The sequence below is a fragment of the Salvelinus sp. IW2-2015 genome, linkage group LG6.2 (genome assembly GCF_002910315.2).
Source record: "Salvelinus sp. IW2-2015 linkage group LG6.2, ASM291031v2, whole genome shotgun sequence".
NCBI classification, from domain to species: Eukaryota; Metazoa; Chordata; class Actinopteri; order Salmoniformes; family Salmonidae; genus Salvelinus; species Salvelinus sp. IW2-2015.
This window is the reverse complement of record NC_036846.1, coordinates 13,211,401-13,235,400: the sequence shown is the minus strand read 5'-3', so window position 1 is coordinate 13,235,400 and position 24,000 is coordinate 13,211,401. Positions and strand designations below refer to the sequence as shown.

The 24,000-nt window shown below is 42.0% G+C and overlaps 1 protein-coding gene across 1 annotated transcript in view; it reads left to right on the top strand.

The window, feature by feature from the left end:
* The window catches only part of LOC111965841 (follistatin-like 5), a 250,919-nt gene that overhangs the window by 10,141 nt on the left and 216,778 nt on the right, over positions 1-24,000 (top strand). The window contains 1 exon segment of the mRNA XM_070444249.1: positions 8,338-8,494. Coding sequence (XP_070300350.1) covers positions 8,338-8,494 — 157 coding nt within the window.

Here is a 24,000-nt window from a genome sequence, read left to right as displayed (position 1 = left end):
GCAATCGGCACGCAAGCATACACGCACACACACTTCCGAAGCATTTGGACATTTCTCCTTCAGCGGGCACATTTATCTTTAGTGCGGGGGAGTGTGGGGGGGGGGGGGATGCAATACGCAAAGCATACGTTCAAAGCTCATGTGATCACATTTTATGTGTTGTGATGGATATCTGAATGAAACCAGATAACAGCCTTAGAAAAAGGATTTGGTATAACAAATAATGCTCTCACAACATGTAGACCATAAATGCACACAAAGGGCTGTCTCCTCGCTCATCTCTTGTCTGGTGGGGTAAGCGTGCGCCGGCATTATCTGCCTGCCATTTAGAAGCTGTGTTCCTCATGTATTGAGTCAGGGATATTTATTGTTTGTTCGGTGTCCATTTTAGGACAGCCTCAGCCTCTTGGCTCACCACTCACAAGGAGGGCTGAGASGGCGAGCGTACAACTCTGTTTCCTCCATCTGCATTTGGTGGCTGTGTTTCTCACAAGGCGAGGTGAGGCTTGAGGTTGTCCTAGAATGGGCACCGTACACCTGCCCATAGGCCAGGATTAGTCTTCTGGTTAACTCTCTTATCCTTTTAAGACGGGCACGTGATTGATGCCCCATGGCTTAGGTCATGTGACCACTCATGGACATGCTGCAAGGATGCTAATAATTGCCCTCTAGGTAGAGGGATTGTCTAAGGACAGTCTATTTGTCTATGTCTATGTCTATGGGGTCAATRGGACAGGTCTCTCAGGGCTTTTTCATCTGAATGACTGTTACCCATGTATAGGATGATAAACCTCAGTCACATACTGATACTTTAAAGTGGTATGGTTGTGAGAGGTGCCACTCATCTACTGTTCAGAGRTCACAACAAAACGGCACATGTAAATGTTACGTTTGCGTACCGTCAGCTTAGTTTTTTAATGCAGTATGATGGAGACAGCACAAATGACTTAATGAAGTGTGTATGCATCACAGAAGGGATTGTACCTTTAATATAACGTAACTATTGAGGGTGGTTTCGTCCATTGCACCATCAAAACTTTCAGATAACTGACAATGTAAAGGCTGCAACTGGGCAGAATCCACAATAGTTTTCAGAGAATACAACTGTAAGCTCAGCAGCGAGTCAGGCAGTGAAAGAGACACCACATAAGAGGGACACCTTTTCTACCCATACACTCAAATAAACATCTGTTGTCATGTCGGTGAAGATTAATCGTTTCCAAGTACACATTACATGTTTTTGTCTGTGCACCCATGCTTAGAAATATTCTATCTATTTTACTACACAATGCCTTTAATTTGTGGAAATGTATTGAGATATTTGAGAGGTCCATATGTTTTCTATATGTGTAGTCAGAGGGACACATTGGTATTGGTGTAGAGTTCCCATATAACCATGCATATATTGCCTAGAGGCTGCAATTTTCAACACATTATCTGTCTTGCAAGTCTATAGTATGTGGTAAAAATACTAAGCAACAATATGAGTTTTATATGTTCTGTATGTTCTGACCGGGGTAGTGTGAGGAATATGAGTTGAAGGCACATACACCACGTTGCAGGTAGGCAAAAGGCAACATTGGGTTCTGATGAGAAGTAGGTTTGAGCAGGGGCAAGTTTGGGCAACATATTCATAAAGATTATCTCTCTTAGCCAACATATTCATAACGATTATATCTCTTGGGCAACATATTGAGAAAGATTACCTCTCTTGGGCAACATATTCAGAGAGATTATATATCTTAGGCAACATATTCAGAAAGATGATCTCTCTTGGGCAACATATTCGGAAAGATTCGATTCTATATTTTCTCCACAGTGGGTTTATTGTATATATTCTATATGTAGGTTGTTAGGAGAAAGAACAAGACAGCAAAATAAGCTCAACGCCTGTGAGAGTTACAGAGTTAAGAGCAGAGCAGTAGTGCCGGAGGTTCAGTGCTGCTTTGAAACTGAAGGATCTCTCCTATCCCTTTATCTGCGTCAGCTACAATGCTGTCGGGCAGTGGGAGTGAGAGAAGTGCCACGATAACTCTAGGAAAGAAGACGTGGGAGAATGTTTGTGTGGCAGACACACAGAGCACAGCAGATGTTCCACTGTTCCCAGTGCGGATCTTGGAGACAAACAGCGGTAACTCCAACCCCAGAATTGATCTTTACACAGAAATACTGCTGAGCATGCTTAAAGAGATCTGCTCACCGGGGGATTGGATCTGTTTGCTGGGATTGGGAAACTGTATGGGAAAACACAAGTGGGGAGGAGTAGGAGTGTGGAGTGCTGGGATTGGGCAACTGTAGACCAACCACTTTACTAAATCATGATGTGAAGATCACTCGGTGGACTTACTTATTTCCCTGGTCAGGTCACATGGTCTGGACCAGTGGTTCCCAAACTTTTTATAGTCCCATACCTCTTCAAACATTCTACCTCCAGCTGCGTACCCCCTCTAGCGGCAGGGTCAGCACACTCTCAAATGTTGTTTTTTGCCATCATTGTAAGCCTGCCACACACACACTATACGATACATTTATTAAACATAAGAATACGTTTTTGTCACAACCCGGCTCGTGGGGAGTGACAAAGAGCTTTTATAGGACCAGGGCACAAATAATAATATAATAATAATCAATAATTTTGCTCTGTATTTAACCATCTCACATATAAAACAGTATTTGCTCATCGAAAATGGTGAATAACTCACCACAGGTTAATGAGAAGGGTGTGCTTGAAAGGATGCACATAATTCTGCAATGTTGGGTTGTATTGGAGAGAGTCTCAGTCTTAAATCGTTTTCCACACACAGTCTGTGCCTGTATTTAGTTTTCATGCTAGTGAGGTCCAAGAATCCACTCTCACATAKGTACGTGGTTGCAAAGGGCATCAGTGTCTTAACAGCATGATTGCCAAGGCAGGATACTCTGAGCGCAGCCCAATCCAGAAATTTGGCAGTGGCTTCTGATTAAATTACATTTTCACAGAATCGCTTGTTGCAATTTCGATGAGGCTCTCTTGTTCAGATATCGGTAAGTAGACTGGAGGCAGGGCATGAAACGGATAATGAATCCAGTTGTGTGTGTCATCCATTTTGGGAAAGTACCTGCGTAATTGCGCACCCAACTCACTCAGGTGCTTCGCTATATCACATTTGACATTGTCCGTAAGCTTGAGTTCATTTGCACACAAAAAAATCATACAATGACAGAAAGACCTGTGTGTTGTCCTTGTTAATGCAGACAGAGAAAAGCTCCAACTTCTTAATCATAGCCTCAATTTTGTCCCACACATTGAATGTAGTTGTGGAGAGTCCCTGTAATACTAGATTCAGATCATTCAGGCGAGAAAAAACATCACCCAGATAGGCCAGTCGTGTGAGAAACTCGTCATCATGCAAGCGGTCAGACAAGTGAAAATGATGGTCAGTAAAGAAAACTAAGCTCGTCTCTCAATTTAAAAAAAACGTGTCAGTACTTTGCCYCTTGATAACCAGCACACTTCTATGTTGTAAAAGCGTTACATGGTCGCTGCCCATATCAYTGCATAGTGCAGAAAATATACGAGAGTTCAGGGACCTTGCTTTAACAAAGTTAACCATTTTCACTGTCGTGTCCAAAACGTATTTCAAGCTGTCAGGCATTCCTTTGGCAGCAAGAGCCTCTCGGTGGATGCTGCAGTGTACCCAAGTGGCATCGGCAGCAACTGCTTGCACGCGCGTTACCAGTCCACTACGTCTCCCTGTCATGGCTTTTGCACCATCAGTACAGATACCAACACATCTTGACCACCAACATCCATTTGATGTCACAAAGCTGTCCAGTACTTAAAACATATCCTCTCCTGTTGTCCTGGTTTCCAGTGGTTTGCAGAAGAGGATGCCTTCCTTAATTGACACCCCATAAACATAACGGACATAWACCAGGAGCTGTGCCAGGCCCACCATGTCTGTTGATTCATCCAGCTGTAACGCCTAGAATTCACTGGCTTGTATGCRAAGCAGTAATTGTTTCAAAACATCTCCTGCCATGTCACTAATGCATCGTGAAACAGTGTTGTTTGATGAAGGCATTGTCTGTATAGTTTTTTTGGCCTTTTCTCCCAGCATTGTCCCAGCCATATCCACAGCAGCAGGAAGCAGGGCKTGCCTGTCCTAGCCACWCAGTATCTCACCATATAAGATGCTTGTAGCATCTMATTAATGGTATCTGTTGCTTTTATACATGTCTTACTACTCGAAGTCGTCTTAATTCTCGCTCAAAAACTTGTGTGGCTTATCTTTCAAATTGRCATGTTTTGTTTCTAAATGTCTGCGCARGAGTGAAGGTTTCATYGAGTTGTGAGATAATACTTTTGCACTTAACACACTGTGGCTGAGGAAAGGCACTACTCACAGTAAAAGTAAAAGTGAACCCCAAATCAATATAGTTGTCATCATATTTGCGYCTCTTCGATGGTCCATGTCCCTGTCTGTTGTTCGGTGCTTTCCYGGRTAAGGGGGCAGTAGATCTTCGGCTGCATCAGATTCATAACTGTCAGTGTCCATACTAGCTGGGCTAACAACAAATGTAGAATTACTGATGCTAGCATTGGATTTGCTCGTGGAAGCAGAACAATTTGTGTCGTCGACAGGTGCAGGTGTAGTACTGCTGGTAGTAGAGCTGGTATGTGTCTCTATGGACGCGGGCCTTACTAAATGGACTGCTTGAAAATGTGAAGAATTTGTSTTTTTTTGTTTAAAAAATAATCATTTGTGTGTTTTATAAAAAAAATAATGTGAATCACATTTTTATTTGGCATACCCCCGACGGCATTGCGCATACCCATGGGGGAATACCTGGTCTCAACAATACTCTCTAGCCATCTCACAAAGAACACTTTCTCACCATAGCAACGCTACACATGTAGACCAACATAGGGAGATAAGCATATAGCTGACTCATAAACATGCAGTATTTTGAGCCAGGTTCACTCAACGGGCGATTTGCCAGCCCCAAAAAATGTAATTGCCTCTTAGTATGTCTATGGAAGAAAACCTCAGTCTCAAACCGTGTTTGTCAAATCATGTATATTAACGTCTCTGCCTCAACCTACAAGGTTAGAGGGTCAAATACGGTTAAACGATGTACAGGAGGTCATACAGTACAAACAAACCCCATGCTGTAGTGAACCCCTGTGTACTGGTGCGTACATGCATGTAATAAGTAAAACCCTCCTCCTATCACAGTCCATAGTCTCTCCAGTTGTCATGCATTGCCGGTTCTATGGAGTGCAAAAAAGGGCGCAGATGGAGCTTTGCTGGGCACCTGTCAAAGTGGGATGTATTGTGTACATTGTGAGTGCTAGGTAGTCATCATTTCAAAGTCAATGCCGAAGCTTAGACATGCTGTCTTGGATTTATAGCCATGAAGCAGAGGCACCAAGTGGAGGCACCACTTTCAATCTCTCTCACTTTGCTCCCCACGCAAACACACATGGCTCTTAAGTTGCGATTTGTCTCTCAAATGCAGCCTCTGATCAAATGAAAAAAGGATGTGGGTTTTACTTTAAAAGTGTTGCACTTCATTTGCCATCTTCCCGGAAGAAATCAAATGTTATGAAAATGGAGTTGTCATGGAACAGCTGTAATTTCATTGGCATAAAAAGAAACAGAATCAATCTTAATCAAATCTAAGCCCTATAACAAATATATTGGTTGGATTATTATACAAATATTTTGGGACCCTGTTATTCAATCAATAATACACTTTATGTTATACATCAAACCAGTGGCGTAGAACAAGGATGATCCATACAGTCCATGCTGTAATATACTGTATCAATGAATGATCTAACCAGCAACCACAGTATTACCATATCAGTAATGAGTTATGAGTATCAAGGGATGCAGGCTTACGCAACATAGAGGACATTGGTGGCGGATGAGGTGAGTTTGCACCACAAGCAGTTGGAGCATCTGGAAAAAGCAGTATATAAATCCAATAATTTATTGTTATTATAAATATCCCCGCAGCACATGGCTATCCTCTACAAAAAAATGACAGCATGAAAATAATATACAGTATTTGTAACGGTCGTTCTCCTCCTCTTCGTCTGAAGAGGAGGAGTAGGGATTGGACCAAAGCGCAGCGTGATAGTTTGACATAATGATTTATTTAAATGATAGAACGAAACACGAAAACACTTTAACAACCTACAAAACAAATAAACGATGTAGACAGACCTGACTTGAGAACTTACAAACTACGAAGAACGCACGAACAGGAACAGACTGTTCGTGCGGTCTGTTCGAACGACAAACGAAACAGTCCCGCGTGGTAGACATACAGACACGGAAGACAACCACCCACCAACAAACAGTGAGAACACCCTACCTTAATATGGTTCTCAATCAGAGGAAACGTCAAACACCTGCCTCTAATTGAGAACCATATAACCCCAACATAGAAACACAAAACATAGACTACCCACCCAGCTCACGTCCTGACCAACTAAACAAAGTTAAACAAAGGAAAAATAAGGTCAGGAACGTGACAGTATTTGCCCCTTTTCAGAATTTCTCTAGTTTTGCATATTTTTCAAACTGAATGTTAGCAGATCTTCAACCAAAACCTAATATTAGATAAAGGGAACCTGAGTTTACAAATAACAAAAAAATGGATACTTATTTATTTAATAAACAAAGTTATGCAACACCCAATTCTCCTGTGTGAAAAAGTAATTTCCCCCTTACACTCAATAACTGGTTGTGCCACCTTTAGATGCAATGACTCCAACCAAATGCTTCCTGTAGTTGTTCAGGCAAGTCGTCCAGGTCCTATGGCAGCAAAGCATCCCCAAACCATTGCACTACCACCACCATGCTTGACTGTTGGTATGAGGTTCTTACTGTGGAATACAATGTTTGGTTTTCGGCAGACATAATGGGACCCATCTCGTCCATGTCTGTGACACAGGATCTATTATAAATACCACCCCACCCCAATCCATTTAACATTTAGACACCAGGGGGAAACAGTAGATTGATGACACTGGGAGATGTGCTATGGCCCAGACCTGGATTCAAATACTTTTTGAACATTTTCAAATACTTTCAGTGTTTGCTTTAGTCTGCCTGGAGTTCCAGTGTTTGCTTTAGTCTGCCTGGAGTTCCAGTGTTTGCTTTAGTCTGCCTGGAGTTCCAGTGTTTGCTTTAGCTTGCCTGGAGTTCCGGGGTTTGCACTTTTGCAATTATTCTATTGGTCCCATTGCACCAGACAAGCTCAGTCAAGGCCAGCTAAAGTATTTTAAATGATCTCAAATAGTATTTGAACCCAAGTCTGYTCTGTCCTCAACCAGAAAGAGTGGCATCGTCAGTGTCCTACCGCAGGCGCAGAGGAAGCCAACAAGTCACAAGAACACATTATGAACACTTCCTGGTTTTACAGCAGATCTTTGTAACACATTGCTTTTGTGAATTTGACCCTTGACCTTTGGAAACAGCATGTGGGCACGAGCCCTGCCAGCGTTGTTGAGATATGTCTACWACTCAGAACAACAGGGGAACGGGGTCATACCCCTGATGTCAGTTATCCTAGGCTTGTGATGTGAGGAGGACTTTAAAGCAGCGACATTCACCAAAGTTCGGGCAGTGTTTCACTCAGTCCTACCTTTAGCTCGCATGTAGTTCTATTGGAAAAAGAGACACTGTAAAACAGTGACTGAAACACATGTTGAAGCTGTTTTATGTTAGCCTGTGTTGTTTCTTTCCGTGGTTCCAMAGAAATAGCTTTTTAATAAGGAAATCGTTTTTTTCCACACATGGTGTTTGGTTTAATTRCCATCGTGCCAAGGTCAAACTTGTTTTCATACTGTATAATGAATAATTGAAGACGAGTGATATTCAGAATGTGACATTATTGCTTTAGTACAGTAGATACTGTAGGAATAATTATCCGGTGTGCCACTATATCTTCTGTAAATAGCATTTGGATGTTACTATGTTGCAGCAACTAATGAAAATGTTTGTATTAAGCAATGTGTTCTCTCTCACAGTTACTTATTTTTAACTAATGCCAATTCATCACCATCATTATCCTAATACATTGACTCTTTTGTCTTCCTTTATCTTTATTTGCCTATTTCCCTTTACTTGATTCCAAAGCAGATCTAATCTTCTTCGTTGAGTGTGAGGCACTTATTGAAAGCATTAGTTTAAACCAACGACATATTTGCAGTGCCCATTGTCTACACTAATTACAGCTTGGTTGATTTATGGTCTTAGGCCCCCAACCGATATTGAACTGCAGCCACGGTCGAAGGGGTCTACCGAACTGCTCACTACTCTTTACTTTATTTTTTTACAGGATCAGACCAATGAAGACACCCAGATGGTGCTCGCTGGCATTCTTGTTGGGAATGGTCTCCCTCGGAGCGGGAGTGGGAGTCGTCGAGGGGAGGCCCGGCAAGGAGGAGGGATTCGTGCCGCCACCCTATCGACCTGTCGTGAGGTTCCGACACAAGGTGTTGTATCATTCCTGTTCCATTAGCCTTTCATAACAAGAGGACTCTGCAGTGTTGTGAAGATGATTACAATGGAGTTTCTTGAGAATCAAGCTACTTTTGTTTTTTCTTAAGGCTCAGGGATTTATTACTGGTGTTTTGCCAAGGAAACTTGAGCATCAAGTTAACATCAAATTTTGAAATGTATGTTGAATATATCTGATTGAGGTGAGGGGAGAAGTGGAATTTTAGCAAAAACATCCAAGTTGAGAGCGTAATTGAAACTTTATTGACTTGACAACGCAGCTCTAGCTCTGCAAGCACAATCTGATTCCAAGTATTTCTCAAAGCACTAACAAGCTCTCTCTCCCCTACTCTATCTTTCTTACTTAAAAAGGCGAGAGCCGTGTGATTGTCATATTACATAATATATAAATGAAGTCCAATTGGAATGCAGAGAAAACCATTTGATGGGCACGCTCTTTTGTCTGCAGGCATTTGAGTGTGGGGGTGTGGGTGTGTGTGTTTTCCCCTGTACACACACTTACTGTAAACCCCCCGCGAGTGATGCGCACTGAAAATACACACTCCTCAGCCTCTGCCATCTTGAAATAGAGACCTTTTTCATTATTATTGGCATGTGAATAAAACATGAGAAACAATGGTAATTTAATCCCAGGGATCAGTGTTGATAATGACTTTGTGTGAGAGAATGAAGGAGGGAGAGAGAGAGAAGAGAGAGAGAGAGAGAGAGAGAGAGAGAGAGAGAGAGAGAGAGAGAGAGAGAGAGAGAGAGAGAATAAAATCTAGAAAAGAGACGTCAAATTCTTCAACCACCTAAAAGGAAGTGATTCCCAAACCTTCCGTAGCAAAGCCATCACCCACAGAGAGATGAACCTGGAGAAGAGTCCCCTAAGCAAGCTGGTCCTGGGGCTCTGTTCACAAACACAAACAGATCCCACAGAGCCCCAGGACAGCAACACAATTAGACCAAACCAAATCATGAGAAAACAAAAAGATAATTACTTGACACATTGGAAATAATTAATAAGAAAACAGAGCAAACTAGAATGCTATTTTGCCCTAAACAGAGAGTACACAGTGGCAGAATACCTGACCACTGTGACTGACCCAAAATTAAGGAACGCTTTGACTATGTACAGACTCAGTGAGCATAGCCTTGCTATTGAGAAAGGTTGCCGTAGGCAGACCTGGCTCTCAAGAGAAGACAGGCTATGTGCACTCTGCCCACAAAATAAGGTGGAAACTGAGCTGTACTTCCTAACCTTCTGCCAAATGTATGACGATATTAGAGACACATATTCTTATTTACAATGACGGCCTACTCTGGMCAAACCCTAACGACTCTGGGCCAATTATGCACCGCCCTACGGGACTCCCAATCACAGCCAGTTGTGATACAGCCTGGAATCTAACCAGGGTCTGTAGTGACGTCTCTAGCACTGAGATGCAGTGCCTTAGACGGCTGCGCCACTCAGGAGCCCATACAACCCATATTTATGTTTATTTATTTTCCTTTTTGTACTTTAAATGTATATAGACATAATATGACATTTGAAATGTCTCTATTATTTTGGAACTTGTGTGAGTGTAATATTTACTGTTCACTTTTTATTGTTTATCCATTTCACTTGCTTTGGCAATGTAAACATATGTTTCCCATGCCAATAAAGCCTCTTGATTTGAATTGAGAGAGAGAGAGAGATAGTGAGGGAGGGGGGGGGAAGTAGGAGGACAGATGGTGTTAACAGAACGTGAGACACTGCACCGCAGTTACACTGCACCAGGGGCTGGAAGTTGGCGTTGTACTGAAGACTCAAAGGTCATATTGACTTGGGAGTTGTTAAAAAAAGGCTAATATTGGCAATGTTTTCATTAATGTGGAACATGTTGTGTTCAGCGTGGCTTAGATTTTTTTWAATGGATGGTTCTGAACATTGCTGTGCTGCTTCTTTGAGACAAAAGGCTTATTGAAGTGATGCAATTTAATCTACATTTGCTAAATTGATTTAGACAAAGTCACACGTGTATCTTCAAGTAAGARCTGCCCCTAATCTATAGGATCAACCTTGTGACTACAGAAGAGGTATCTTTATCATAGTATCTGTCCCATAACATATCCCTTGTAAGGTCAAAATAGTAATGTATTTCAATGTCCATTTCCTTTCAAAAGCAAGCAGAGTACATTATCTTAGGTATACCACTTTAAACTGTGGGACATTGACCATATAATGACTTCATCAATCATGTTTTCAGCAGCAGGACTGAACAGCTTCTTCTCTGCAGTCCACTGCTCACCATTCTCTTTCTCTGTCACCTGTCTGCCTCTCAGAAATAAGCTGTGTCACATACTCAACCATTGTCTAGTTCGGTGAGTGGCACAGTATGATGCTAGGCAGTACAGACCTGGGTTCAAATACTATTTCAAATAATTTCAAATACTTTATCTTGACTTGATTGAGCTCGCCTGGCTTAACAGAACCAATAGAGAAGTTCCAAAACAGCAAACCTCCCCCACCTGGCACTCGAGGCAACTTAAAGTGAACTCTCAATATAGTTGAACGTTTTAAAATAGTATTCGAACCAAGATCTGGAAAGTAGGACTTTCTATACATTAGATACTGGCCCAATTTAATAACCTGGGTTCAACCTGGACATACAGTACACTGCATGTACACTACCCTTCAAAAGTTTGGGGTCACTTGGAAATGTCCTTGTTCTTGAAAGAAAAGCTAGTCCATTAAAATAACATCAAATTGGTCTGAAATACAGTGTAGACATTGTTAATGTTGTAAATTACTATTGTAGCTGGAAACGGCAGATCTTTTATGGAATATCTACATAGGCGTACAAAGGCCCATTATCAGCAACCATCAATCCTGTGTTGCAATGGCACGTTGTGTTAGCTAATCCAAGTTTATAATTTTAAAAGGCTAATTGATCATTAGAAAACCCAGTTTGCACTGTTCTGTGAAGGGAGTAGAACACAGCGTTGTACGAGATCTTCAGTTTCTTGGAAATGTCTTGCATGGAATAGCCTTCATTTCTCAGAACAAGAATAGACTGATGAGTTTCAGAAGAAAGTTMTTTGTTTCTGGCCATTTTGAGCCTGTAATCGAACCCACAACTGCTGATGCTCCAGATACTCAACTAGTCTAATGAAGGCCAGTTTTATTGCTTCTTTAATCAGAACAACAGTTTTCAGCTGTGCTAACATAATTGCAAAAGGGTTTTCTAATGATCAATTAGCCTTTTAAAATAATAAACTTGGATTAGCTAACACAACGTGCCATTGTAACACAGGAGTGATGGTTGCTGATAATGGGCCTCTGTACGCCTATGTAGATATTCCATAAAAAATCTGCAGTTTCCAGCTACAATAGTCATTTACAACATTAACAATTTCTACACTGTATTTCTGATCAATTTGATGTTATTTTAATGGAAGAAAATGGCTTTTCTTTCAAGAACAAGGACATTTCTAAGTGACCCCAAAATGTTGAAGGGTAGTGTATATTCAGTCATTACTCCTTTAAATGTAATGAAATAAGATTTTTTATATTCGGCTATGCAGGCCTCTGGCGAAAAAAAGAAAAAAAGAAAGAATATGCAAGAATTTGAAATGATCAATGATTTTTTATGGCTGGCCCAACACCTTTTATCACTTAGGCACAGGCTGGCATATATTCCAAACCAAAGTTGTCCCCGTGAGTGTTAATATTAATATTCAATGTGTGTTATACCGGACCTAAGCCTTACTTTACTTATGATTCCAAGTATTTCTCTAGGATCTTTCCAATCTCCTACTCATTTGTGGATTTTGGGGTGGACAACAATATGTAATCAAAACTATATTAAGTTTAATAGCGTAGAAAAATACTCTGCTGTTGCTGTGGAACAGACTACAAGAATTTTGTACAGTATAATAAAAAATACAGTATATTATGTTTAATATCAGGGAGACATATTCTTCTGTGTTGTGGACTTGCCTTTTATTAATATAATATCCAATATGAGTCATGGCTGCAGTAGATGTGTAGCATCTGAGTAGTAAATTAATCATCATGTGTTATGATAAATTAACCTACTGTATTATTGCCAGAGTGGTGTACCCTCTGTGCTGTGACTGTGCTGAGTGGGCCCAACATTGTGGCTATGACTTTCATTATAAGGAACGACGCAATGCATATTGATGAATATTGATGACACGGCCCCACTCGGAACATTCATGTCAGAATTTTTATGGGAATGATTTGTTGATTCGCAAAATTTATGCAATAAATCAAATCAAATCAAATTGTATTAGTCACATGCGCCAAATACAACAGGTGTTGACCTTTACAGTGAAATGCTTAATTACGAGCCCCTAATCAACAATGCAGTTAAAAAAAAAAATACGGATAAGAATAAGATATAAAAGTAACAAGTAATTAAAGAGCAACATTAAAATAACAATAGCGAGACCATATACAGGGGGGTACCGATACAGAGTCAATGTGCGGGGGCACCGGTTAGTTGAGGTAGTATGTAGATGTAGGTAAAGTTATTAAAGTGACTAAATGCATAGATGACAACAGAGAGTAGCAGTGGTGTAAGGGGGGGGGGGGGGCAATGCAAATAGTCTGGGTAGCCATTTGACTAGATGTTCAGGAGTCTTATGGCTTGGGAGTAGAAGCTGTTTAGAAGCCTCTTGGACCTAGACTTGTCGCTCCGGTACCGCTTGCCGTGCGGTAGCAGAGAGAAAAGTTTATGACTAGGGTGGCTGGAGTCTTTGACATTTTTTAGGGCCTTCCTCTGACACCTGGTATAGAGGTACTGGATGGCAGGAAGCTTGGCCCTGTTGATGTACTGGGCCATTCACACTACCCTCTGTAGTGCCTTGCGGTCGGAGGCCGAGCAGTTGCCATATGATGCTACCCGTCAGGATGCTCTCGAAGGTGCAGCTGTAGAACCTTTTGACGATCTGAAGACCCATGCCAAATCTATTCAGTCTCCTGCGGGGGAATAGGTTTTGTCGTGCCCTCTTCACGACTGTCTTGGTGTGCTTGGACCTTGTTAGTTTGTTGGTGATGTGGACACCAAGGAACTTGAAGCTCTCAATCTGCTCCACTGCAGCCCTGTCGATGAGAATGGGGGCGTGCTCTCTTTTTCCTGTAGTCCACAATCATCTCCTTTGTCTTGATCACRTTGAGGGAGAGGTCTCTGACCTCCTCTTCGTTGTCAGTGATCAGACACTGTTGTGTTATCGGAAAATTGAATGATGTGTTGGAGTCGTGCCTGGCCGTGCAGCTCAGTCCCCTCTTGTGAACAGGACTGAGCACGCACCCCTGAGGGGCCCCTGTGTAGAGGATCAGCTTGGCGGATGTGTTGTTACCATCCCTCACTATCTGCAGTTGCAGAGGGAGGTGTTTAGTCCCAGTCCTTAGCTTATTTTTTTATTAAATTTTTTACTCCCTTTTTCGTGGTATCCAATTGTTAGTAGTTACTGTCTTGTCTCATCGCTACAGCTYCCGTACGGGCTCGAATGACGAAGGTCGAGAGCCATGCGTCCTCCGAAACACAACCCAACCGAGCCGCATTGCTTCTTAACACAGCGCGCATCCAACCCGGAAGCCAGMCGCACCAATGTGTCGGAGGAAACACCGTAAACCTAGCAACCTGGTCAGCGTGCAMYSYGKYCRGCCCGCCACATGAGTCTGCGATGCAGTGCCTTAGACCACTGCGCCACCCGGGAGGCCCAGGGTCCTTAGCTTATTGATGAGCTTTCAGGGCACTATGGTGTTGAACGCTGAGCTGTAGTCAATGAATAGCATTCTCACATAGGTGTTCCTTTTGTCCAGGTGGGAAAGGGCAGTGTGGAGTGCAATAGAGATTGCATCATCTGTGGATCTGTTGGGGTGGTATGCAAGTTGGAGTGGGTCTAGGGTTTCTGGGATGATGGTGTTGATGTGAGCCATGACCAGCCTTTCAATRCACTTCATGGCTACAGACGTGAGTGCTACGGGTCGGTAGTCATTTAGGCAGGTTACCTTAGTGTTCTTGGGCACAGGCACTATGGTGGTCTGCTTAAAACATATTGGTATTACAGATTCGGACATGGAGAGGTTGAAAATGTCAGTCAAGACACTTGTCATTTGGTCAGAGCATGCTCGCATTATGCTTCCTGGTAATCCAGAAGGCCTGTGAATGTTGACCTGTTTAAAGGTCTTACTCACATCGGCTGCGGAGAGCGTGATCACACAGTCTTCCGGAACAGCTGGTGCTCTCATGCATGTTTCAGTGTTATTTGCCTTGAAGCGAGCATRGAAGTAGTTTAGTTCGTCTGGTAGGCTCGTGTCTCTTGGCTGTGATTCCCTTTGTAGTCTGTAATGGTTTCAAGCCCTGCCACATCCGACGAGCATCAGAGCTGGTATAGTACAATTCGATCTTACTGATGCTGCCTGTAATCCATGGCTTCTGGTTGGGGTATGTACGTATTGTCACTGTGGGGATGACGTCATCGATGCACTTATGGATGAAGCCAATGACTGTTGTGATGTACTCCTCAATGCCACCGGAGGAATCCCGGAACAWATTCCAGTCTGTGCTAGCAAAACAGTCCTGTAGCTTAGCATCTGCTTCATCTGACCATTTTTTTATTGATCTAGTCACTGTGGCTTCCTGCTTTAATTTTTGCTTGTAAGCAGGAATCAGGAGGATAGAATTATGGTCATATTTGCCAAATGGAGGGCAAGGGAGGCCTTTGTATGCATCTCTGTGTGTGAAGTGTTGGTGGTACAGAGTTTTTTCCCTCTGGTTGCACATTTAACATGCTGATAGAAATTTGGTAAAACGGATTTAAGTTTCCCTGCATTAAAGTCCCCGGCTACTAGGAGCGCTGCCTCTGGGTAAGCATTTTCTTGTTTGCTTGTGGCGGAATTCAGCTCATTCAATGCTGTCTTAGTACCAGCCTCTGACTGTGGTGGTAWGTAAACAGTTACGAAGAATACAGATGAAAACTATTTCGGTAGGTATTGTGGTCTACAGCTTATCATGAGATACTCTACCTCAGGTGAGCAATAGCTCGAGACGTCCTTAGATATCGTGCACTAGCTGTTATTTACAAAAATACATAGTCCGCCGCCCCTTGTCTTACCAGACGCCGCTGTTCTATCCTGCCATACATAATATTTGTGCATCCTTCAAGCTTGAMCGTCTGAATGTCATAACATTGGATTGGAATTGTCCTTTGAAGCACAATGGGATTGTTAAGATTCCATTTTGCTCTCTGAAAGGATGTCACATATGAACAAAACCATGAAGGCCACTCCAACAAGAATCCTGGAAATGGCCCCCTACATGTGATTTCAGATTGCAGCCTTGTCAATGGCTACATAATGCAACTCAAAATAGAGTAGTTGGGAATAGTCCCATAGAAAGAAAAGCCTGCACACATAGCATTACCTTATTTACACAAGTATTCAGACCCTTTGATATGAGACTCAACATTGAGCTCAGGTGCATCCTGTTTCCATTGATCAACCATTGAGATGTTTCTACAACTTGATAAATTAAATTGATTAGACATGATTTGGAAAGGTACACACCTGTCTATATAAGGTCCACAGCTAACAGTGCATGTCAGAGCAAAAACCAAGCCATGAGGTCGAAGGAATTGTCCTTAGAGCTTCGAGACAGGATTGTGTCGAGCTACAGAGCTGGGAAGGGTTCCGAAAATGCTCTGCAGCATTGAATGTCCCAAAGAACACAGTGGCCTCCATCATTCCTAAATGGAAAGAGTTTGGACCCACCAAGACTCTTCCTAGAGCTGGTTGCCTGGCCAAACTGAGCAGTCGGGGAGAAGGACCTTGGTTAGGGAGGTGACAAAGAACCCAATGGTCAGTCTAACAGAGCTCCAGAGTTCCTCTTTGGAGATGGGAGAGCCTTCCAGAAGGACAACCATCTCTGCAGCACTACACCAATCAAGCCTTTATAGTAGAGTGGCCAGACGGAAGCCACTCCTCAGTAAAAGGCACACAACTGCCCGCTTGGAGTTTGCCAAAAGGTACCTAAAGGACTCTCAGACCATGAGAAATTAKATTCTCTGGTCTGATGAAACCAAGATTGAACACTTTGGCCTGAATGCCAAGCGTCACGTCTGGATGACCTCATATTGGGGAGAAGGTTCACCTTCCAGCAGGACAACAACCCTAAGCACACAGCCAAGATAATGCAGGAGTGGCTTCGGGACAAGTCTCTGAATGTCCTAGASTGGCCCAGCCAGAGCCCAGAATTGAACCCGATCTAACATCTCTGGAGAGACCTGAAAATAGCTGTGCAGCGACGCTCCCCATCCAACCTGACAGAGCTTGAGAGGATCTGCAGAGAAGAATGGGATAAACTCCCCAAATACAGGTGTGCCAAGCTTGTAGCATCATACCCAAGGAGACTCGAGGCTGTAATCGCTGCCAAAGGTGCTTCAACAAAGTCCTGAGTAAATGGTCTGAATACATATTAATGTGATATTTCTTTTTTTATTATTCTAAAAACCTGTTTTTGCTTTGTCATTATGGGATATTGTGTGTAGAGGGAGGGAACATAGTTGAATGAATTTTAGAATTAGGCTKTAACATAACAAAATGTGGAAAAAGTGAAGGGGTCTGAATACTTTCCGAATGCGCTGTAGACTGACCAGGTGAATCCAGGTGAAAGCTATGATCAATCAGGGTGAAAGCCTTGAGAAATGGATTGTGTATTCAGAGGGTGAATGGGCAATACAAAAGTGCCTTTGAATGCGGTATGGTAGTAGGTGCCAGGGGCACCGGTTTGTGTCAAGAACTACAACATTTCTACGTTTTTGATGCTCAACAGTTTCCYGTGTGTATAAAAGAATGGTCCACCACCCAAAGGACATCCAGCCAACTTGACACAACTGTGGGAAACATTGGAGTCAACAWGRGCCAGCATCCCTGTCAAACACTTTCGACACCTTGTAGAGACCATGCCCCGATGAATTGAGGCTTTTCTGAGGGCAAAAGGGGGGGTGCAACTAGGGCTGTGGTGGTCATGAGATTATGTCAGCCGGTGATTGTCAAGGAAATAACTGCCGGTCTCACGGTAATTGACCGTAATGAACATAAACACATTTAGCATCTCCTGGCTTCCACTCATAGCCTACAAGCCACTGATGCAGACCTTTAGAACATCTGCTTTTTAAAAAGTATAATAAATCCATTTAATATAGCCTACAGTGGTTCCCAAACATTCTATAGTCCCGTACCCCTTCAAACATTCAACCTCCAGCTGCGTACCCCCTCTAGCAACAGGGTCAGCGCACTCTCAAATGTTGTTTTTTGCCATCATTGTATGCCTGCCACACACACACTATACGATACATTTAATAAACATAAGAATGAGTGTGAGTTTTTGACACAACCCAGCTCATGGGAAGTGACAAAGAGCTCTTATAGGACCAGGGCACAAATAATAACATAATAATAATCAATCATTTTGCTCTTTATTTAGCCATCTTACATATAAAACTTAATTTGTTCATCAAAAATTGTGAATAACTCACMACAGGTTAATGAGAAGGGTGTGCTTGAAAGGATACAATGTTGGGTTGTATTGGAGAGTGTCTCAGTCTTAAATCGTTTTCCACACACAGTCTGTGCCTGTATTTAGTTTTCATGCTAGTGAGGGCTGAGAATCCACTCTCACATATGTACGTGGTTGCAAAGGGCATCAGTGTCTTAACAGCGCGATTTATCAAGACATGATACTCTGAGCGCAGCACAATCCAGAAATCTGGCAGTGGCTTCTGATTAAATTCAATTTTCACAGAACCGCTTGTTGCAATTTCGATGAGGCTCTCTTGTTCAGATATCGGTAAGTGGACTGGAGGCAGGGCATGAAAGGGATAACAAATCCAGTTGTGTGTGTCATCCATTTCGGGAATGTACCAGCATAATTGCGCACCCAACTCACTCAGGTGCTTCGCTAGATCACATTTGACATTGTCCGTAAGCTTGAGTTAATTTGCACACAAAAAATCATACAATGATGGAAAGACCTGTGTGTTGTCCTTGTTAATGCAGACAGAGAAKAGCTCCAACTTCTTAATCATAGCCACAATTTTGTCCGCACATTGAATRTAGTTGTGGAGAGTGTCAGGACCCGGTGTGAGAAACAGTCACTTAGTAAACTGAGCCACTAATAGTCGGCAGAACCCAGAAGATGAGGCAGACACAGCAGTACTAGAGACGGTGGTTTAATAAAGTAAAAAGGAAAAGATCTTCAGGCCAAAAATATAAATCCACAACGTCAAAAGTAATTCCAAGAGAAAAAATGTAATCCTCCAAGACACAAGGAAAATCCACAAAGTGGTAAGAACAGCAGGGAAAAAACAAACCTCAAAAGAATAATCAAAAATAAACAAGAACAAAACCAGAGTACCTCAAGAAAATCCAACTAGAGAAACAAATGTTCACAGCATGGCTGGGGCTGGGTGCTAACATACAAACACAGAGCAAAGAACTGAGGAACACTAAGGGTTAAATACTTTCAAGGGAAATGAGGCACAGGTGCAAATAATAACTGGAACAAGGGAAAAAACAAAAGGTCAAAAAAGCACAATGGGGACATCTAGTGACCAAACCTGAACAATCCTGGCCAAATCCTGACAGAGAGTCCCTGTTATCCTAGATTCAGATCATTCAGGCGAGAAAAAACATCATCCAGATAGGCCAGTCGTGTGAGAAACCCGTCATCATGCAAGCGGTCAGAGAAGAGAAAATGATGGTCAGTAAAGAAAACTTTAAGCTCGTCTCTCAATTTAAAAAACGTGTCAGTACTTTGCCCCTTGATAACCAGCACACTTCTATGTTGTAAAAGCGTTACATGGTCGCTGCCCATAACATTGCATAGTGCAGAAAATACACGAGAGTTCAGGGACCTTGCTTTTAAACTTCTTCAGGCTGCAAGCCCGACGCCGGTACACTTATGACAACAGCCAGCTCAAGTGCAGGGCGCGAAATTCAAAATATATTTTTTAGAAATATTTAACTTTCACACTAACAAGTCCAATACAGCTTTGAAAGATAAACATCTTGTGAATCCAGCCAACATGTTCGATTTTTTACAGCGAAAACACCACGTATATTTATGTTAGCTCACCACCAAATACAAAAAAGGACAGACATTTTTCACAGCACAGGTAGCATGCACAAAACCACAATAACTAACCAAGATCCAACCAAACTAACAACTTCATCAGAAGTTGAAGAAACAACTTCATCAGATGACAGTCCTATAACATGTTACACAATAAATCTATGTTTTGTTCGAAAAATGTGCATATTTGAGGTAATAATCAGTTTTACATTGCTGCTACCATCACAGCTACCGTCAGAAATAGCACCGAAGCAGCCAGAGTAATTACAGACACAACGTCAAATACCTAAATACTCATCATAAAACATTTCTGAAAAATACATGGTGTACAGCAAATGAAAGACAGGCATCTAGTGATTCCAGCCAATATTTCCGATTTATTAATATAATTTATTATATTTATTAATATAAATATAAAATAATTAATAATATAGCATTATATTAGCTTACCACAATAGCCAGAAAAACAAGCCATTTCCCAGCAGCAAAAGTTAGCGATCGTAACAAACCAGCAAAAGATATATAATTTGACTAACCTTGATAAGCTTCATCAGATGACAGTCCTATAACATCAGGTTATACATACACTTATGTTTTGTTCGAAAATGTGCATATTTAGAGCTGAAATCAGTGGTTATACATTGTGCTAACGTAGCAGCTTTTCCCACAACGTCGGATATATCTGACACTCACATATTCTGACCAAATAACTATTTATAAACATGACTAAAAAATACATGTTGTATAGGAAATGATAGATACACTAGTTCTTAATGCAATCGCAGGTTTAGAATTCTAAAAATAACTTCATTACGACATAAGGCTTACGTTATGGCGAGATAGTGCCAAAAACCTGGGCGCAAAACTAATAGTACACAGTTCGACAGATATTTGAAATAGCATCATAAAATGGGTCCTACTTTTGATGAGCTTCCATCAGAATGTTGTACAAGGGGTCCTTTGTCCAGAACAATCATTTTTGGATTTAGAACGTCCTTTGTCCCCTTGAATTAGCAAGCACACTAGCCAAGTGGCGCGAAGCTCTCCTTCCTGAACAAACGCAGACAAAGCAACACCCTAACGTCCCGAATAAATTTCAATAATCTAATAAAACTATATTGAAAAACATACTTTACGATGATATTGTGACATGTATCAAATAAAATCAAAGCCGGAGATAGTAGTCGCCTATAACGACAGCTTTTCAGAAGGCAATTCCAGGTCCATCCTCGCGCTTTCCAGAAAACAGGAAATGGGTGACACGTCATTCCAAGAGGATTCATTCCACCTCAGACCAAGATAAACACCCCATTCTTCTCTCACTGCCTCTGACATCTAGTGGAAGGTGTATGACGTGCATGTATACTAATACGTATCATGCCCATTTATAGGCAGGCCCTAGAAAGAGCATCGTTTTCAGACTTTCCACTTCCTGGTCAGGAAGTCTGCTGCCAAATGAGTTCTGTTTTACTCACAGATATAATTCAAATTGGTTTTAGAAACTAGAGAGTGTTTTCTATCCAATAGTAATAATAATATGCATATTGTACGAGCAAGAATTGAGTACGAGGCCGTTTGAAATGGGCACCTTTTATCAGAGCTWCTCAATACTGCCCCTGCAGCCCAAACAGGTTAACAAAGTTAACCATTTTCACTGTCRTGTCCAAAATGTCTTTCAAGCTGTCAGGCATTCCTTTGGCAGCAAGAGCCTCTTGGTGGATTCTGCAGTGTACCCAAGTGGCATCGGCAGCAACTGCTTGCACACGCGTTACCAGTCCACTACATTTCCCTGTCATGGMTTTTGCGCCATCRGTACAGATACCAACACATATTGACCACCAACGTCCATTTGATGTCACAAAGCTGTCCAATACTTAAAAATATCCTCTCCTGTTGTCCTTGTTTCCAGTGGTTTGCAGAAGAGGATGTCTTCTTTAATTGACACCCCATAAATGTAATGGACATATACCAGGAGCTGTGCCAGGCCCACCCCGTCTGTTGACTCATCCAGCTGAAATGCTTAGAATTCACTGGCTTGTATGCAAATTAGTAATTGTTTTAAAACATCTCCTGCCATGTCACTGATGCGTTGTATAGTTCTTTTGGGCCTTTTCCCCCAGCATTGTCCCATCCATATCCGCGGCAGCAGGAATAATTAAGTCCTCCACAATAGTTTGGGGCTTGCCTGTCCTAGCCACTCGGTAGCTCACCATGTAAGACGCTACTAGCCCCTTCTTATTAATGGTATCTGTTGCTTTTATACATGTCTTACTAATTGAAGTCGTCTTAATTCTCGCTCAAAAAACTCCCGTGGCTTATCTTTTCAAATTGGCATGTTTTGTTTCTAAATGTCTGCATAAGAGTGAAGGTTTCATCGAGTTGTGCGATAGTACTTTTGCACATATAACACACTGTGGCTGAGGAAAGGCACTACTCCCAGTATAAGTGAACCCCAAATCAATGTAGTTCTCATCATATTTGCGCCTCTTTGATGGTCCAACGTCCCTGTCTGTTGTTCGTSCTTTCCCGGGTAAGGGGGCAGTAGCTCTTCGGCTGCATCAGATTCATAACTGTCAGTGTCCATGCTAGCTGGGCTAACAACAAATGTAGAATTACTGATGCTAGCATTGGATGTACTCGTGGAAGCAGAACAACTTGTGTCGTYGACATGTGCCGATGTAGTAYTGCTGGTAGCAGGTGTAGTACTGCTGGTAGTAGCAGTACCTTACTTTTTTTTAACCCTTTATCAATTTTCGAGCAAACAGAATGAGCAGCAGCTACGTTTGGCTGCATACGGACCGTTAGTGGAATTCCTGCGAGAGAGTAATGGTTAATGTGATTGGATGTTAATTATTTGACTAGGCTACCTGTATTTGACATTGTGTTGTGATTTCGCTGAACACTAGATGGTTTAATTTTCTTTTTGGCAGTGAAACGAGGCCCCAATGTTTAGCCCCATTGGAAAATATAAATGGACAGTTTGAAAATGTGAAGACATAAAAATAAAAAATAAAATAGTATTATTTTTTGGTTTTAAAAGTGAATCACATGTTTATTTGCCATACCCCCGACAGCATTGCGCGTACCCCTGGGGGTATACCAGTTTGGGAATACCTGGCCTACACCATCACAAAAATCCATTGTTTATTTGAGCCAGGTCTAAAGAAGTAGCCTAGTGGTTAGAGCATTGGGCCAGTAACCGAAAGGTTGCTGGATTGAATCCCTGAGCTGACAAGGTAAAAATATGTCGTTCTGCCCCTGAACAAGGCAGTGTCATGACGTTGGCCTGGGGGTAGGTTTATGACAGTCATAAATACCTCTTTCCCCCTTTTTCCCTCTCCCTACTATAACTGATGTGACATAAGAAAACCCCTTTGTTAACCGGAAGAGATTAATCACACAGAACACACATACACAATTAAATCATAACTTGATTAAAAATGGCCGTCATAAAGGAAAACGTCCTAGCGGGCGGAATAGATATGACAGCTTGTTACACAAAGGGAAGGGGCGAGTTTTAGTGAAAGCGCGGGAGACTGGAAACTAGGCGAGCTGTGCTATCGTAAATACAGTATCTTATGCATTCTAAATTACCGCCCATTGAAAAGGAAAATGCAATAAATATTTTACTCTGAGCTGCGCTTCAGTAGGTTGGTGGTAGATGGAAGACCGTATCGCCAACCCGAGTCCTCTGTCCTTTGAAGAATGTCTCTGGTGGTCACTGGATATGTGGTAACGTCGTTGTGGAGTAGACGGGATACTTCTGACTGTCCTTCCTAACCTGCGTTTGTAGCAGCTGTTGCTAACTCAACGGCTAGGAGGTATCACTTCTGTAGTGAATACGAGTTCAAAGTTCATACCATTCACAACCATCCATGCTGATGTTGGCTTAGTTCTGTAGTTATTATCTGAACCATTCTGACATCAGATCATCCTCCTAATGTACCCGGAACAGGAAGTTTATATTTTTGTCAATGGCTTATATAGTGGAGGGAGAGGGGTGTGTCTGAAAGTTTATACCCATGTCTCTTCACAGGGGCGGGCCCTGGTTGAGCAGAAGCCAAAATTTATGAAAACCCAAATCTCTCATTTGGAAGCTAAAATTACATTTCATCTCTTCACAAATAATTTCATATTCACAAATTTGAATTAACAACAATTCCATGTGAATCTGATACCTCTGACGTTTAGACTTTCCACAGTAGAGTTTATGTCATTCTATCATTGATGAGAATGTGTCAGAGGGCAACCGACTGACATAATATACCTTAAGTACCACCGCATTATGTTCAGTTGTCGGATTACCAGAATATAGTTCATTTCCCCCCAACTCCTGATGTTCCCAGAATCTCTAT